Below are 17,126 nucleotides of genomic sequence, written 5' to 3' on the forward strand. Positions count from 1 at the left end.
TTTTTCAATGTAAGACAAAGACAATTTTAATTATATTTTTTCACTACTTTAGCAAAAAAAAAAAAGAAAAAAAAAAAAACTTCGTAGGAAAGTAGGAATGCACGCAACAGCATCCCAATGATCTGAACGTTAGATCGTGCAAGATAATTCCATGCCCTTTTCTTTAGAACAAACAAAAAAGAAACGGAAAAGAAAAATTAAAACAAAAAAGTTTGTGAAATTGTTGCTAGGAGCCTATGATTTAATGGGAAAAAGGAGAAGAAAAAGTGGAATTGAATGGTTAGTTGTAACCTGTACGCCTAGTTAGCAACTATAGTTGAAAAATGAGGAATTGAACAAGAAAATTAAAGAAGACGTATTACACAAAAAGCAGGAACTAATTAAAACTAAGCCTTCTTCACAAATCAGAATTAAGCACGTATTGTTGTTATATTTTGCTAAAAGTTAGTATTATGAGGAAAAGCATTTCCTGTGCAGTAACAAACATGTGGAAAATGATGATTAAAATTAACCAATCGAGGGCTTGTTTGGTGGTGTATTAGCTGGGTTGTTCTAGCATTGATGTCGAATCAAGTCCCACAACCAGAAATTTGGGTTGTTTTAGGAAACAATACAAATAAATGTGAATGTAAATATGTAGAGTGTAAAATGATTCATATAAATTGTAAAATTGGATTAATTTTACACTAACAAATTTATCTTCTTACCAAACAGATTTTTAATTGTAATGGATATAAACATGAATTCCAATAAAACATATGCTTTTCTTTTATCAAAAACCCACTTGAACATAAATTTAATTTTCTTTTATTGATGTACTTTTATATCTTATTATCAATATGAATATGCATTAATCTGTCATTTATCGATGCATAAACATAAACATAATTTTGCCAACCACATACAAAAGCAATCCCAGCCCCAAGTGATTAGTGTTGTTTGAGTAATGTTATTTGGTGCAATGCAAATGAATACAGCAGCCGTGGTTGGTTTTTGTTGATGCCCAGTGCCCAATATGAGTTATTCGAGCCCGATCCACGGGTTGCAGCAATGACTGACTTCACAATCACCTCCCTCTGCTACCTAACCTACCAATCATAGTATAGTATCATACTCAAAAATGCAGATTCCAGACCATCGTCACAAGGGCATTTTTGTCAATGTATACATGAAAAGTAAGGGTGTTTTTGTAATATTCCTCTTTTTATTGCCAAAGATAACCTTGTCTGGCGTTTTACGCGTGTAGAATCTCCACGTGTAGCCAGCGTGGAATTCTGTACAAGTTGCAAAAGGGTGGACGGCTGGAGGCTGGTATGTCACGCTCTTACCCCCACCAAGAATTAGAATCAAGTTCTAGGGGGTGGGGGGTGGTGGAGGATGGCTTATTTACGATTTTAAACTTTGAGAGAGAGAGAGAGAGAGAGTCACGTTCACGCTTCACACATCACCGGCTTCTAAAATCAGTTTGGGGATAACTAAAACTAATGAAAATTAGGGTAACGTTTTAATGGCGAGATAGCGACTACCGCGATAAATTGGAAGCCACGAGGCCCACGTCCACGAGGGAGACGTAAGAAGAACGGAGTCCTCTCATCTCATTCCTCTCATTCTCTCTAAGTACAAGGCCGTTTCTCCATGGACACGTGCCGACTGTCTACACGTTGCGGCACTCCGACCATTATCTCGGAGACGGCAACTAGCGGGAACCCTTGGCCTTGGCGGGGCCCACCTTCTCTCTCTCTCTACGAACAAAAAGAAATAAAATTAATTAAACTTTTTATTAACAATTAAAATAAATAGAGGCCAGACTCCATAGCATACTGAGAAGAGAAGTGAGGGGGGATAAAGGCCCAGGTACATAGTCCGGAAGGCCCAACCCAGAGCTTCCAGATTGGGGGGGGCGGGGGGGTGATTTGCAGAGAGAATAGATATCGAAGCACGACGACGAAGAAGAAAGCGAAGAAGCGAAGGAGAAAGAAATATAAATTATAAAAATTCCGATCAAGGCCTCCTTCTATCCCAATCTGTAAGTCCACATCTCTATGTTCTTTTTCCTCTTCCTCTGAGATCTCCAATCCCATCCCTTCCCTCAGACCAAAAATAAATTTAATAAATAAACAAATCTTTCTATAAAATTTAACAACAAAGAACGGATCCTTTTTTTCCCTTCCATTCTTAAAGAAAGAAAGATAGAACGACAGAAAAAAAAAAAGATAAAATTGATTTAATTGTTCAGATCATTTCGGGTTACAGGGTCGTATCGGGCCAGCCGACATATTTCTTCTTTATTGCTAGAACCTAGAAACCGGCTTTGGTGAATTTTCGTGTCTAGGGATTTTTCTGACTGTTTGTTCGTGAGCTCTTTTTATTCTTATCCTTGTTTCTAATTGTTCTGATCTCTGGATTCTTCCTCCCTTTACGAATTTGGAGCCTGAAGATGGGTTTCTGATTTCTTCCTTTTAAAAGTTTTCATTCTTCTCTCCTTTGGATCGGTGATTTTTGGATTCGCATCCATGAACGATTGAAAGTTGGAAACTGTTTGAATATTACTTTCTTTCCATTCTCCTTTTTCTTTTAATTGGCATTTCTGGGTTGTTTTGATATCGTCAAATCTATGTACAATTAGGGCTCTTTGATCTCATTCTGCTTGAAAGGTTGCATTTTTCCTGTCCGAATCGGTGGTTTTTGGATTCGGGGGAGTAGCTCGAGCGTTAGGGCTTCTATTCTTAACTGATTTATTTCGGATACCATTTTGGTGAGAAGGAAGGAGGCCTTGGGTTGGTAGGATTAAATTTACTGCTCTTCCCGGTTGAATTCCGGAGACATGTTAGAAGGTCAGTCCTGTCTGGTCTCGAGGGCGTTGCCGGGCACCTGTGAGCAAGACAGTAAGTGGGTTTACATGACTTATCGTCTTATCGAGGTCTCCAAAGGCAAGCGCCGTTTAGAAGACGATGGGCGAGAAGAACCTGTGGAGAGGAAGTCTTCCAAGCGAATTGATGCGCTTGAGAAAGAGGAAATGACCCAAACTCTGCAAGATCCTTCCCCGTCTACCATGGATGAATCCAGTAACAAAGGGGACCATGGGGATCAATCTGCAAGATCTTTCCCCGTCTCCAATGGCAACCGCCGTTTAGAAGACGATGGACAAGGAGAACATGGGGAGAACAAGTCTTCCAAACGACTTGATACTCTTGAGAAAGAGGAAACGACCCAAACTCTGCAAGATCTTTCACCGTCTCCTGTGGATGAATCCAGTAACGAAGGGGACCATGGGGATCAATCTGATTTAAATTCCCTCATCCAGCCCATAGGGCGGGACATGTCTATCAACTGCCTGCTTCGCTGCTCGAGGTCTGATTATGGTTTGCTTGCCTCCCTAAATCGGAGCTTCCGGTCTCTATTTCGAACTGGAGAGCTATATAAGCTGAGGCGGAAGATGGGTGTTATTGAACATTGGGTTTATTTCGCATGTCACCTCCTTGAGTGGGAGGCCTTCGATCCCATTCGTCGTCGCTGGATGCATTTACCAAGGATGCCTGCAAATGAATGCTTCATGTGCTCTGATAAAGAGTCTCTGGCAGTGGGCACAGAGCTTCTTGTATTTGGGAAGGAAGTTAGATCTCATGTCATATACAGATATAGCATTTTGACAAATTCCTGGTCTGCCGGCATGAGGATGAATGCCCCTAGATGCTTGTTTGGGTCTGCCAGCCTCGGGGAGATTGCAATTCTTGCTGGGGGCTGCGATTCAGAGGGGAACATCTTGAGTTCGGCAGAACTATATAATTCAGAGACTGGAACTTGGGTGACTCTCCCCAGTATGAACAAGCCGAGGAAGATGTGTTCCGGAGTATTTATGGATGGGAAGTTTTATGTTATTGGGGGAAGCAACCAAGAGGCACCACTTACCTGTGGAGAAGTCTATGATTTGGAAACAAAGATGTGGACTGAAATCCCTAACATGTTCCCTGGACAAAATGGTGCAGCTGGGGGAACGGCACCCCCTCTGGTTGCAGTGGTAAATAATGAGCTTTATGCAGCTGATTATGCAGAGCAGGTGGTGAAGAAGTATGTAAAGAGCAGAATCTTGTGGGATATCGTGGGTAGATTACCTGAGAGGGCAGTCTCAATGAATGGTTGGGGGCTTGCATTTAGAGCATGCGGGGATCGGCTTATAGTTATCGGCGGTCCAAGGGCTTTGGGTGGAGGGACCATAGAGCTCAATTCATGGTCCCCTAAAGACGGTGCACCGCAGTGGGACCTTTTGGCTTGCAGGCCATCAGGGAGCTTTGTCTATAATTGTGCTGTAATGGGGTGCTGATGTGTCAAGTTTTGGTGACACCATTTGTAATGTACGGGTTCCTCACATTGGATGTACAAGATTGGTTTGTTGAAGGGATAGTTTCTGGCTAATGGGTAATCTCTCCCTTTTTCTTTTTATTTTTCTGAGAAAAATTCAGATTTAACTCAAGATTCAATGGAATGTTTTCTTGTAAGGAGGTCTTTAGTTTTCATTTTTTCTATTGTTCTTATTTTATTGTCTCCATTGAATTTGCATCTTCTACTGTTTTCTGTTTCCACAAAGCTAATCAGAGGTTCGCATCATGTAGAACAGAATAGGTTGGTTAATAATGATTCTCCTACACATTAGTAGATTATTGGGAACATCACAGAATCTTTTAGGCATTTGAAAGTTTTCATCTTAATTCTTAATGTGTGGTTGTGTTTCTCCTTAAGAGAGTTTTTTTTTTTTTTGAAAAAAAAAATTCTCTTTTTCTTGGACTGTGGTTTATCTGATGGTTGCATTTATTTGTGTTATAACATTTTTGAGTTATGAACATCTAAATGCACAGCTGTATCTCTAGATGTTGTGTGCTGTTTCTGGCTCTATTTTGGGGTTTATGTGTGCACATTTATTTCTAAATTTATCAAGTGGAAAGATGGATAGCAACTTATGTAGGGTTTTCATTATCTTTTCCTTCTCCATTGACAGGATTTATCAATAATATTAATTATTTTGAGATTTCTGGTATAAGGTGAAGAGCCTAAAATTTAGTTGATGATATATAAGGCCTCAAGCTTGAATTTCAGGATATCTCTGTCATAAAATATGGTTTTCCAAGTGCACATAGAATTATCCTTGCAATTTGTTCTCAACTGTTTATTCCTTCAATCCTGCCAATCTGGTGCATGCTTCTTCATTGTTTATAGATAAACTGACCATCTATTTTCTACCAAGTTCTTATTTGTGGTCATTCCCTAGGATATTCCCTCTACCCCAAGTGATGTTTTTTCTCACCCTAGCTTCTGTTTCAAATGATCTAGTAATTGAAGTTATCTGGTAAGCTTAAGAATGTTTATAGATCTAATATAATCTTGCTATTTTTTGTCACTATAGAATGGTTTAAGGGAAATAAATGGTGATGTAGCAGAATTAAAGATACTTTTGTTGAAAAGCTTAGCAAACTTATAGATTGAATTTTGACAATACCCCTTCCAGATTATGCCTTTTCCAGCTAAAACCGATGTATATACTTAGCATGCCGCCAAAGTATATGGATATGTATGCATAAGATGTTATGCCATATTATGTGTTTTCCAGCTAAAAGGATGCATATAATTACATGGATAATTGTTGTTACATAAATTTGAATTCCTTTCTGCAAAACCTGCTATCCAAAGTAAACTATAGGATTTTGATTTTGTTATAAATCTGTGGATATTTTAAAGTAGGCAATATCTACAATGCTGAAAGGTATGATGCTGGAAGAGCCTTGACCAATCACAACCCCCCATGACTTTTGATGAATACCAGCTCATTGGTACTACTTTATGCTACCAGTTGATTGATTATCATTTCTTCAGTTATGATGCCTTTTCTGTGTCATAGTCAAACTCTTTAAAGCAATGGTGCATTCTGTATGTTAAGGTTAGGTGTTTGACTGCCGTTGGTAATCTGACCAAAACTTATTTTAGGATGCACAATCTTATAAGGACATTGTGTTGTGACTAGACTTTCCTCCTAACTGTTCAAATAGTGAGTTGAAATCTTGGAGTGACTTGTACTGGACAGGTTTGTAAAAACATGTTCGAACATCTTGATGTTGATAATACACGTGTTCTGTAGTGTGAGAAAAGCAAAACTAGGGTCTTCTATGTTTGGTTACTTCATGTTACATGGCTTCAGAACTAATGGATGTTTAAGACTTTAAGTAGAATTAAGATGGCATCTGAAGATTCTGGACCTTATAATTGTTTTTGAGTACCGATCCCTTTCACTTCAGGACAGGAAGCAGAGCAGCAATGCAAGGGCCCTTTTTCTTGCATGCAAATTTTTAATCTCTTGTGCTGAAATGGGTGGCTTGTCATTCATGCTTCTCTTCTTAGCCTGTTATCTTCTTTCTGCTATTCTCCAATATATCAATCTTTGTCTGGCTATTAATCAATGACCCTGCACCTATGAGGTAGCACTTTTGACAATGCTTAACATGTTGTTTCTTTCATTATTGCTTAACCACCACTCTCTTTTCCTTTCTGTAATTTTTGTCCTATCTGATGATCCATATGTATTTTTCACTCCTGTTTTGTTTAGTGGAATGATCCTGAGATCCCATTCTGATTGGCTCTACAAATTTTCAATCTGATGTCCGGAGTGATGATTCTCGGTATAGTATGCTACTTTTGGGTCTTGCTTTGACCTCATGGAGCTTTTACAGCGTGGTAACTGTAATTTTTTATTAATGGATATTTGGGTAAATTACAGATAGGTATCCTGTACTTTGGGGGTAGTGACAGATAGATACCCTGAAATTTAAATTGCAACACTTGAGTACGCTGAACTCTCAAAAATAGATATTTGGATCCATCCGTTAGTATTTAAACATTACATAATGTCAAAAATACCTTTTTCATGTTTTTTTAGATAATTTTTTTAGAGTAAAATCAGCGCTAGAGAATGCCATCGTTGGGAAATTTGAATCTGTTATTCGCTGTATATGTGAGAACATCATCGTGGGGGAGACGTTCGGTTACATGAGAATGATATCAGACATACATGAGAAGGGTATTTTTGGCATTATATAATGTTTAACTGACAGAATACTAATAGATGGACCCAAGTGTCTATTTTTGAGAGTTCAGGGTATTCAAGTGTTGCAACGTAAAGTTAAGGGTACTTATCTGTAATTTATCCTAGATATTTTACTTGTAAGGTGCTCCAAGGGAGGATCGAAGCTTTGATGGTTAACTTAGATCCATTTTTGGCATAGATGTCGGACTGGGTGTCCTCAGTTAATATATAGCTAGCATGTATAAATTAATACAAACAGGCAACAGCAAATTAGAAGTGAGGAAGTCCTGTGCTAGTACTATACTATGCTAGTGGGAGTCGAGCCAATACACAGCCATTGAGTCTTGTAAGTTTTTAGCCACTCGGTCCTTGATCGTTGATTAATGGGTTCGTGGTGCTGTTAGATATCGTTACCATTAGCCCCCCTCCAGGACTTAAATTACTGCATTTATTGCTGCTTCAGCTTGTGTAGGCTTAAGTTAGTGGCATATATTTTGGGTAAATCTGAGCTGTCCCTGTTCCTGCCCCTGCTCATCAGTTCTGAAACACCTCAGTCCTCCTCACCTACCGGAAATTCAGATCCCAGGTCTGAAACTCCTCAAACCTACTCTCGTCTTGCCGTTAAAAATGAAAATCAAAACAAAACAACAGAGGACCTACAAATGTAATGCATTCTTGGTTACAAGGACGTAAGTTCCATTAACCACCCTACAACCTACGGCAGGTAGACTAACTGTGAAATGGGCATTCCTCTTATTTCAGCCGGATCTCATCTAGTTAAGGGAAAGGGGATGGGCTACCCCTGTTATGTAGTCCCATGAAGCGAACAAAAAAACTACCCTTTTTGAGTATTCGAGTCCTTTATTTATTTTTTATGGTAGGCGTAGGGCCATCAGCCATCCAACCAAACCGGTTTCACGTCCACTACTCTTGAAGACTCTCTCATCTTCTTCATTGGGCTAATATTTTTAAGTAGTTTTCTCAAATAAACTACTACCTAAATGCCACTAGGGACAGGGTTGGCCACAACATTAGGACGTTTGGAACTTGTATTTATAACCTGTTTAGTTTAATTGGATATGGCGAGCAAATATATGTCTTGAATTTTAGTACGTAGTTCTGAATTATAAAACCCCAAAATCAAAATTGGTTGGAACACAGACAAATAGAACTTGGAACTCTCTTTCAATGGTATGTCCCGACTCCTTATTTGATTTTTATTTTTTTAGTACCAAGGTCACGTCCTTACATTATTGAGCCCCCGTATGCGGTATGCCCTTTTATTGTTGTGATTTTATGATCACAAGGCTGCAACTGGTCTCAATTTTTTATATTCCTTTTGAGCCGCGCTGCAACTATATGTGAACAGTTTTCTTTCGGCTGTGAATTGGACATCCAGATCCTATCCTTCTCAGTTCTCCTATCCGACAAAAAATATTAAATAAAAAGGAGAGGGGAGGGGGAGTGGAGCCGTGGAGGAGGTCTAATGTCCAAAGTCCAAACTATTAAATAATGATATGGTGAGGTTGAGGTTGATACCAACGCATAACACAATTATCAAAATATTAATATGTTTGCTTCATCGATTCAGTGGTATACATACACCATAACGTCGGGAATTTGGGTTGGAAATTCAAGAGGCAAGAAAAAGAAATTATCAATATGACCTGCAGATCCCCCAACCGTTGGGCTGGTCTGGGCTTGTCTCATACTTGGCCTATCTTAACTCATCCTGATCAAAACTTCCGACTTAAGACCAGTCCGCCGAGAGGCCCCAGACTCGGCCCATCCTCGTCAGATTGATCAGATTGATATTTCATCTGTAGGGATGGCAACTTTTACCCTATCCTGGTACCCGTCCTTACCATTCTCGTCAGGGTGGGATTTTTTGCTTGAAGGATAGGTTTTGGGATTCTATAACACGTACGGGTACGGGTAGGGTATAGTATTAGGCTAAATCTGACCCTCCCCAACTTGTATATTTTTGAAAAACATATATAAAGTTCATGTATTAGGTCTTGAATTTAATAATATTTTGAATTTTACATCAAGGAAAATAATAGAAAATTAGATGTGGATTCTAAACCCAACCTGCCCCTACCCTTGAATGCGAAGAGGGTTTGGATTCTCAAAATTCAACCCGTTACAGGTTTTGGGAGGGTACGAGTTAGGAGGTAGGTAGGGTCTAGAATTTACAAAACCCTCATTGAACCTGCTTTGCTGCTATCCCCTACTTATCTGTAGGCTGTAACACAGCCGATGAATTTGGATTTGGATTTTGCAAAACCATCCTCACAGCCCTTGTAGCCCTGCATTGAAAATATTTCTGTACTTGTATGTTTTTATTTAGGATAAATAACTTACACCTCCCTTAAATTTTCTCCTAAATACTGAAACATCCCCTACTTTTTTAAATTGGACTAGAGCCTCCCCTATTATATGATGTTATCGGACAACAACCTCCCCTCCGCTAACAATCTCTTTACATCCATTGACACGTGACTTCATATGCAGGTTAACTTTTTCTAAAACCCAATCTTGCCCTTCCTCATCGCTTTGCCTTTAGTTATTGTGTACTTTAATCTGGGTGTAAACCTCCTCAAGTATTATTTTCATGTTTTAATGCAGAGCCATTGCCATCTTTTTCCTTTACTTCACTCCCATATACTTGATTCTTTGTAAGTCAGAAGAACAGATTCATCTTATTCTATTTCAAGAAGTTAACTTTCAACTGGACCTAAATTCGTTGCTGCAGATCTAACAAATGTCGTGGAAAGATTTTCCCTTCTCATGTTGATTTTTGCATTATCACTTGCTTTTTCTCAGGTTTCTCATGTCTTTCATTCACTGTGAAATTTGTATGGTTTCTACTATCTCTGCTTTGCTATCATCTAACTTTCCTGATACAGATGCTTCTTCAAGACTGGGATTTGTTATCATTGGAGCTATGTTAACAAATATTGCCCTTCTTTCTAGGATTTGAAACAGAAAAAAAAAATTACCTTTCCAACGATAGCATTGCCGAGGGTAAAAATTTCTTGGAAGAATGAGCAATCAGCCTAGATCACAATTTTATAGCCCCATAGTACAGGGGAAATGCATCCTAACCATGAATTGAATTGATGCCAAATTCACGAATAGGATGTGGTTTATAGGGGGGAGAGGTCTAGTAGTAGAGGGGGGGAGGGTCTGGAATTCAGAATTCTGCATCGAGTCTTTCCGTACTTCTCCGAAATTTCTTCCTTTCCCACCTAGTAACAACCTAAGGGCATGTAGCAGTTGCATCAGAACTATTTATACATCGGATTTGCATCTTATGATCTTATCTATTTTACAGAATACAGATTAATATACTTTGTCTTGGTCATTAGACTAAGTGAACATCTAGAATGGGAATTGATTTACATATAGGCTAACGTTGCGGACTCAATCCTGATGGACCTGATCATGTAAATACTCTTGCTACCTATCAAAAAATAAAATGTAAATACTCTTGCACGAAAGAATTCTTTGTTTGCAGATATAAGAGTCTCATTCATGCACGGAGTTATCTAATCTCGTTTCTTTCCTTAGGTTATGGTTTGAATGGGTTGATTAAAAAATTTAAACAATGAAGGGCAAAAAAGTATTTTTATTGATTCTATTAAATATAATGGTATCTTGTTTTAAGAGGGGAGGTTTAAGATGACTTGGGATCTGCTACCCACAAGTTGTACCCACATTCATACCCACAGAGCACCACCACCATGTATTGGGAACATCTCCCCATGAATGACAAGGGAGATATTCCCATTGTGCATTTGTCATGTCTCGTGGGTAGAGATGTGGGAACATCTGGTGGGTAGAAAATCTGAGCTCCTTTAAGACCTCTCAAAAATTAGAGGGGAGGTCTAAGCATTTATCATAAAACTTAGGGGATGTTTAAGTCTTTTACCCTTTTATTTATAGGGTGATATTTCCAATGAATGGCTGCGAGGGGCTGTGAGGATCAAATTCGAATTCAGCCAGAATTTGGATTCAGTCTTCACACCGTCCTTGCAGCCTTTTCTAGTGTACATCAGAAACATCTCTATGCTTTTATATTTTTATTTGGGGTAAATTAGAGATTAATACCTTGTATTTTGGGGCTAGTCTCACTTTAATACCCAAATTTCAAAATGTGCCATGCAATATTTTAATTCCCAAAATCATTAAGCGTCGTTAAGTGGCATGTAAAAGGATACAAATGCCCTTTAAGTGTCATCTAATTTCTTTTTTCAACCAATCATCCTTATTTTTGATAACAAAGACAAAAATCACCACTCCATCCGTCAAACCACTACTTATAATAACTTCCACTCCAGCCCAACATGGCTGCACAGTTGCACATTACAGGAGAGTACTACGTGAGCTTCCTCCAGCAACTGCATCAGCACTTGATTTAGAAAATGAAAGACACCTTTCCAGATTGTCTCTCTTGTCATTGAACTATTGGACCTTCTTCAAGTTCGTTGCATAATTCGCAACCTAAACAAACAAAACTTAGAACTTAAGATAATACAAAACAAAGAAACTTAACACAAGTATTTATATTTATAACTTCTCAAAAAACAAACTAGTATTTATAATCTGTTCACCTTGATATACTCAAGGAGTTGCGATCTGCTCTTCACACAAGACACACTGACCTCACAGGCACATCTTACCATGCATTGAGAATATTTCCCGTGTATAATAAGGTAGAAGTACGGGAGATATTCCAAATGCATGGTGAGATGTGCTTGTGAGGTCGGTGTGAGATGCCCTATGTAAAGAGCAGATCCGGTCTCATACTCAAGAGGAAGCAGAGACCGAAGCGACATGTAAGGGTAGCCATTTCTTGCTTTCTTTGTTGCTCGATGTCTATGTAAAATCTTCTTCGCATCATTAGTGGTCTGAGAAGTCAACTCTGCTGTTATGCCGTTGACTTTTATGCAATTTGTCAGTACTGTTGTCGTCCAAAGGAGGGTCTACTAGAATAAAATCTTGGTGTGTAACAGTCTTTTTGAACCGTCTTTGACCTAGACAGTTGGACAGTTCAGCTTGGAAACTATCGAGGCAACTGTTCCATTTCACCGTTGATTCGTTTCTAGGCCCAAATTGTTGGTTTGGTCAAAGAAATGTTGGCCTGAGTGGTCAAACCATTGGCCCAGACAACGATTCATCGTTTAATAAGGAAACAGATTGTTGAAAGATGGATAGGGACTAAGACAAAATGATCTTAGATGAGAGATCACCAAGATCCTAGAGAGAGAGATTGGAGAGAAATGACAGAAGCAAGATTGGAGTGGAGAGATCTCGGATCTGAGATCTGAAATGCAAGAGGGATATGAATGGATGTGCCAACTTGCCGTTGTGTTTTTATTGCCATCGCGGTCACTGTCACCGGTGAATGCTGGAACCTCCTCCTTTTCTTCTCCTTCCCTCTTTCCTTTCTTTCTTTCTTTCTTTTTATTTTCTCATCCGACAAGCACCTGTCTTACCCTCTCTTCTCATACAAGAAATACAACAACATACATATCTGCCCTAATCTAATCATTTTGTCTGAATTATTTGATCCAAACAATTAAACCCTTGGCCCAGAAACCAGTTGCCATAGCGATTTTGCTTCCGGTCGGTTTTTAAAACCTTGTTGGGTGATGTATTGTTGAGTGGAGAGAGGGAGTTCTTTATCAACCAACCATCATGTACCTGGTGTTCATTCAATCTTGAACTGAACCCACTACCCAATCACAAGAGTTGGCTACTAAGGCCATGTTTGGTTCAATTCTCATTCTTACCCAAGATGAAATTCTAAAATGAAAAAGAATGGGTAAAAATAGGCAGAATGAGAAAATATTGCTATGAACCAAACACTTTTTCTTAAAAAATGAATTCTTTTCAAACTAACAAGTGTTCTATGTTACTCATTTAGATTCTTAAAAAAAAAGTGATAGTCATTGTTTACCAATTGGCATAAATGTTTTCTAAAAGTACTTTCGTAAAAGTACTTTTGTAAACTTTTATAGAAGTACTTTCGTAAAAATACTACCATAAAAGTGCTTTCGTAAAAGTGCTTTTGTAAACTTTTATAGAAGTACTTTCGTAAAAATACTACCATAAAAGTGCTTTCGTAAAAGTGCTTTCATGTAAAAGTACTTTTGTAAAAGTTAGGGTTGTTCATAAGAAGACCCAACCCGACCAAACCGACCAACCCGGACCGACCCAACCCAATTTGGCCGAGTTTTCTTCAATACCGGTCGGTTTCTTCAATACCGAAACCGAAACCGACCCGAACCAAACCGACTTAGTAGTTAGTAGTTAGTTCCTAGTTAGTAGTTACAACCTACTTACTTCCTACTTAACTAAGTTGTCTCTATCCTAGTTACAACCTAACTTAATTTCTAGTCTTCTAGTTAGGAATGACATTAATGGCAAGTATTGTAAGACAACTAGACAAGGAATTTTTTTGGAAAAGTTTGAAGAAAAGAATCAAATGATCGTAGTTTCTATGGTCTTTTACACCAAATAGACAATCAATTACAATTATAATTAGGTGTCATTTTTTACTTAGATTAGAAGGTTTCTTGAAATTTATAAATTTCAGTCTTCTTTCTCTAATACAGTTTGACTTTTTATTTTCTTGATAACTTCTATTCTAACTTGGTCCACCCCCCTTAGCCCCTCAACTCAAGCACAAAATCTCTAATACAATTTGACTCTCAAGCATGGTTGAACTTAGAGCCGAAACCGACCCAAACCGACCCAACCCGACTCAAACCGACCAAGTCAGTTTTGCTTAACACAGGGTCGGTTTCGGTTTCAATTTTAGGTAACCCGACCAGGTTGGGTCGGTTGGAAAAATCTCAATAAACCAACCCAACCCGACCCATGAACAGCCCTACTAAAAGTGCTTTCATGTAGTAGTTTTATAAAAGTGCTTTTGTAAAAGTACTTTTATAAAGTGTTTTGTAAAAGTGCTTTTGCAAAAGTAAACATCTATGACAACAGTTTTATAGGTAAAATTTCTTAAAAGAATGAAATGAGCAAGATGGGACATGATTATTTTTCATGCACGGGCTAGTCGATTTTTGTGTTATGGGGCTGATTTTTTATTATAAAAAGAATGTAACTGATGATGCACAATCTGGCCGGTCTTAGCTGTTGACGACCTTGCCTCTGGAGTGGGTAACAGGAACCTGAAATGGGAGAAGAGAAGCTCCGGGGAGAACCCGGCGTAAGGGCTCCGAAGCTCAAGTTAGAATCCTTTAGAGGCAAGAATAACCAGATAGCGCGAGAGTTAGCATACCTCCTCCCTGGGGGGTAGAATCCTTTTATAACCACCTCGCGTACTCACTTCCAGGCCTCCGTCAGGTCGGACATGATTACTTCTGAACTCCTGCCAGTTCGGGTGTCACTTCCTCTGGTCGGGCAGAACCGCCACTGTTCCTTCTGTCGGAGCCGTCTCTGCGGCTAGTGACGACGGTTGCAGGTGGCGGTGGCAGGAAGCCGTTTGAGATGCGGCTGTCAGGCGTCAGATCCCAAATCAGTCAGGTACGCCGCCCTTGGATGGGGACGTCCTTGGCATCGGGTACGTCTGGCGGGCCTGGTGTTTTGGAAGTGAAGTGTTGGAGTGGCGAGCGAGGTGCCTTGAGTTCGGTTTGGAGTGTTCCGAGCTGCCATGGGTCAGCTCGGGTCAGCTTCGTGAGGCTTGGGGCCCAGTACAGTTCGCGCTCCTCGCAGGGAGCTCGGGTTCTCAGGAGGGAGCTCGCTCTTATCAGGGAGCTCGGGCTCCTAGTAGGGAGCTTGGACTTGGGAGGCTCAGGTTCTTTAGGGAGTTCGGGTCCTTTTAGCTCGGGTTCTTTAGGGAGCTCGGGTTTTAGGGAGCTCGGGCTCCTGGTACCGGGCTAGGACTTAGGGAGAGGATCATTATGAAGCACCAATTCCTATAGTTTAAGCCACCTAAAAGTGTTTAGTACCAAAAAAAAAGCCACTTTAAATTGCACAATTTGGATGTTTTAGATGCTTGGGATCAATTACAGGATCTTTATGCTTGGATTTTCTCTATTTTTTCTCTCTTCTTTTTTTATTATCTAAGTGTTTCAGTGTTTGTGCTTAGATGTACACAGGTTGCTAAGGATCCATCTTGCAAACAGATCAATGCACTGGAGCAGCACATAAAAAATCTTCTTTCCCCATCTACTTCGTTTTTCTTAAACACTCTGTATGATCCTTACCGAGAAGGCACAGACTTTGTCCATGGATACCCTTTCAGTCTACATGAGGGTGTACCAACTGCTGTTTCTCATGGCCTTTGGCTCAACATCCCAGATTATGATGCTCCCACCCAGCTTGTCAAGCCTCTTGAGCGAAACACAAGGTGTGGTGTGGTGGTCTTTTTTGTGGCAGAAGATCCTGCTATGTACCCTAGCTCTTTCCATGTTTGGTGTTTGTTAACCATTTTCTTATCTTTATCAGGTATGTCGATGCGGTTCTGACCGTACCTAAGGGCACCCTGTTCCCTATGTGTGGTATGAATCTGGCATCCAACCGGGAAATGATTGGTCCTGCAATGTACTTTGGACTCATGGGTGATGGTCAACCAATTGGGCGCTATGACTATGACGATATGTGGGCTGGCTGGTGCAGTAAGGTAAATCCATCTCTCAGTTTCTTCTTTTTCTTATGAGTTTTATTGTGATACTATGAAGCTAGATCTTTGTTCTTGTATGAATTGTCTGTTTTCCTGCCTAATTAGTTTTGAATTTCTCATATTGCCTCAAAATGTGGCATAAATGCAAAGAAAACTTTTGGCATAGAAAAATGTTGAAATTTTGTCCCTCTGGTTTGTGATTTTGTAGGTGATAGATATGTGACCACTTGGGATAGGGTATCAAAACTGGTTTGCCCTACATCTGGCACAGCAAAGCAAGCAATCCATTCGTGAATCTTACGAAGGAATACAAGGGTATTTATTGGCAAGAAGAGCTGATCCCTTTCTTCCAGTCAGTAACCTTTCCAAAGGAATGCACCACTGTTCAGATGTGTTACACTGCTAGGCTTGGGGAAGTAGATCCCTACTTTGCCAAGCTAGCAGATGCCATGGTCACATGGATCGAAGCTTGGGATGAGCTCAATCCACCTGCAAACGCTGCTCAGCTACCTAATGGCACTGCATAGAGAATCTTGGTTAACGGTTACTACTCTTTAGCTTGATAGTTGCCTCACTGTTGTATTTTCCTATATTTCTCTAAGCTTTTTTAGATAAGAGCTTGGAGCATATAAATTGGCTATAAATTGGTTGATGAAGGATACTTCTAGCCTGTGGAAGTTTCTGAATGAGAAAAAGAAAGTTAGACATCTCACCCAAAATATGGAAGTCAAGTTTCAATGGATAAAGAGGTGCGCCAACTCCTTGGCAGATTCATTGGCCAAACAAGAGGTGGGAAGAGTTAATTTCTTCTGGGCAACATTGTAATCTGAATTGCTTTCTTGGGAGGGTTAAGAATTTTTACCCCTCCTTTTGTACCTTTTCTATTATTATCTTTTAATAAAAGTCTCTGTTATTTATCAAAATAAAAAATGTTTCCATAAATGCAGCTCAGTAATGTGCAATAGGACTTGGAGTTGATTTTTGTGGTTCAATTGCAGGGCCGAGTGAACTTTGGATGGTACTTTCAAGGAGAAAATCAAAAGTTTGAAGGAGTTCAGATTAGAATGGGTTGAAAATATATCAAGCAGTTACCAGTTATAGAGGATTCGATGTTCAATGCAGAGATTATGTCAAGAATAGGAAGCAGTGGCTGAAGGGGGATAAAGTTGGACATTGTCCAAGTGTTTTGTTTGAGGTCTGGATTATCTGCAACTGCAGGGAAAACTTTCAAAGCTGCATGAAGGTTTGAGTGAGATTGATTTTATTGGTCTATGGTGAAACCTGATTGCTAGGATAGACTGGTTGGCTTTTCAATGGTCTTTTCATGAGCATGTGAAATTTGCTGATAAAAAAAGGGAGCAATGTGAAATTTATGATGGGTGTGGGGACGTTGAGTGATACAGAAAT

At 39.6% G+C, this 17,126-nt stretch overlaps 1 protein-coding gene and 1 long non-coding RNA gene across 2 annotated transcripts; both read left to right on the forward strand.

The window, feature by feature from the left end:
- Positions 1–1,815: 1,815 nt before the first annotated feature.
- On the forward strand, positions 1,816–16,649 carry LOC104602884 (uncharacterized). Its single transcript, XR_016083955.1, has 4 exons — positions 1,816–2,026; positions 15,186–15,446; positions 15,545–15,719; positions 15,928–16,649. It is a non-coding gene; the product is annotated as an uncharacterized LOC104602884 (long non-coding RNA).
- LOC104597203 (F-box/kelch-repeat protein At1g26930-like) lies at positions 2,021–4,519 on the forward strand. The gene has a single exon (XM_010258647.3). It carries the CDS (start codon positions 2,825–2,827, stop codon positions 4,319–4,321), a length of 1,497 nt encoding a protein of 498 aa, XP_010256949.1. The 5' UTR covers positions 2,021–2,824; the 3' UTR covers positions 4,322–4,519.
- Positions 16,650–17,126: the final 477 nt, after the last annotated feature.

The sequence above is a fragment of the Nelumbo nucifera genome, chromosome 3, assembly GCF_055504915.1.
Source record: "Nelumbo nucifera cultivar China Antique chromosome 3, China Antique-T2T, whole genome shotgun sequence".
NCBI lineage: Eukaryota > Viridiplantae > Streptophyta > Magnoliopsida > Proteales > Nelumbonaceae > Nelumbo > Nelumbo nucifera.

Bases quoted from the DNA above. Each gene is read 5' to 3' on its own strand.
- LOC104597203 (XM_010258647.3), top strand. From the start codon at position 2,825: ATGTTAGAAGGTCAGTCCTGTCTGGTCTCGAGGGCGTTGCCGGGCACC.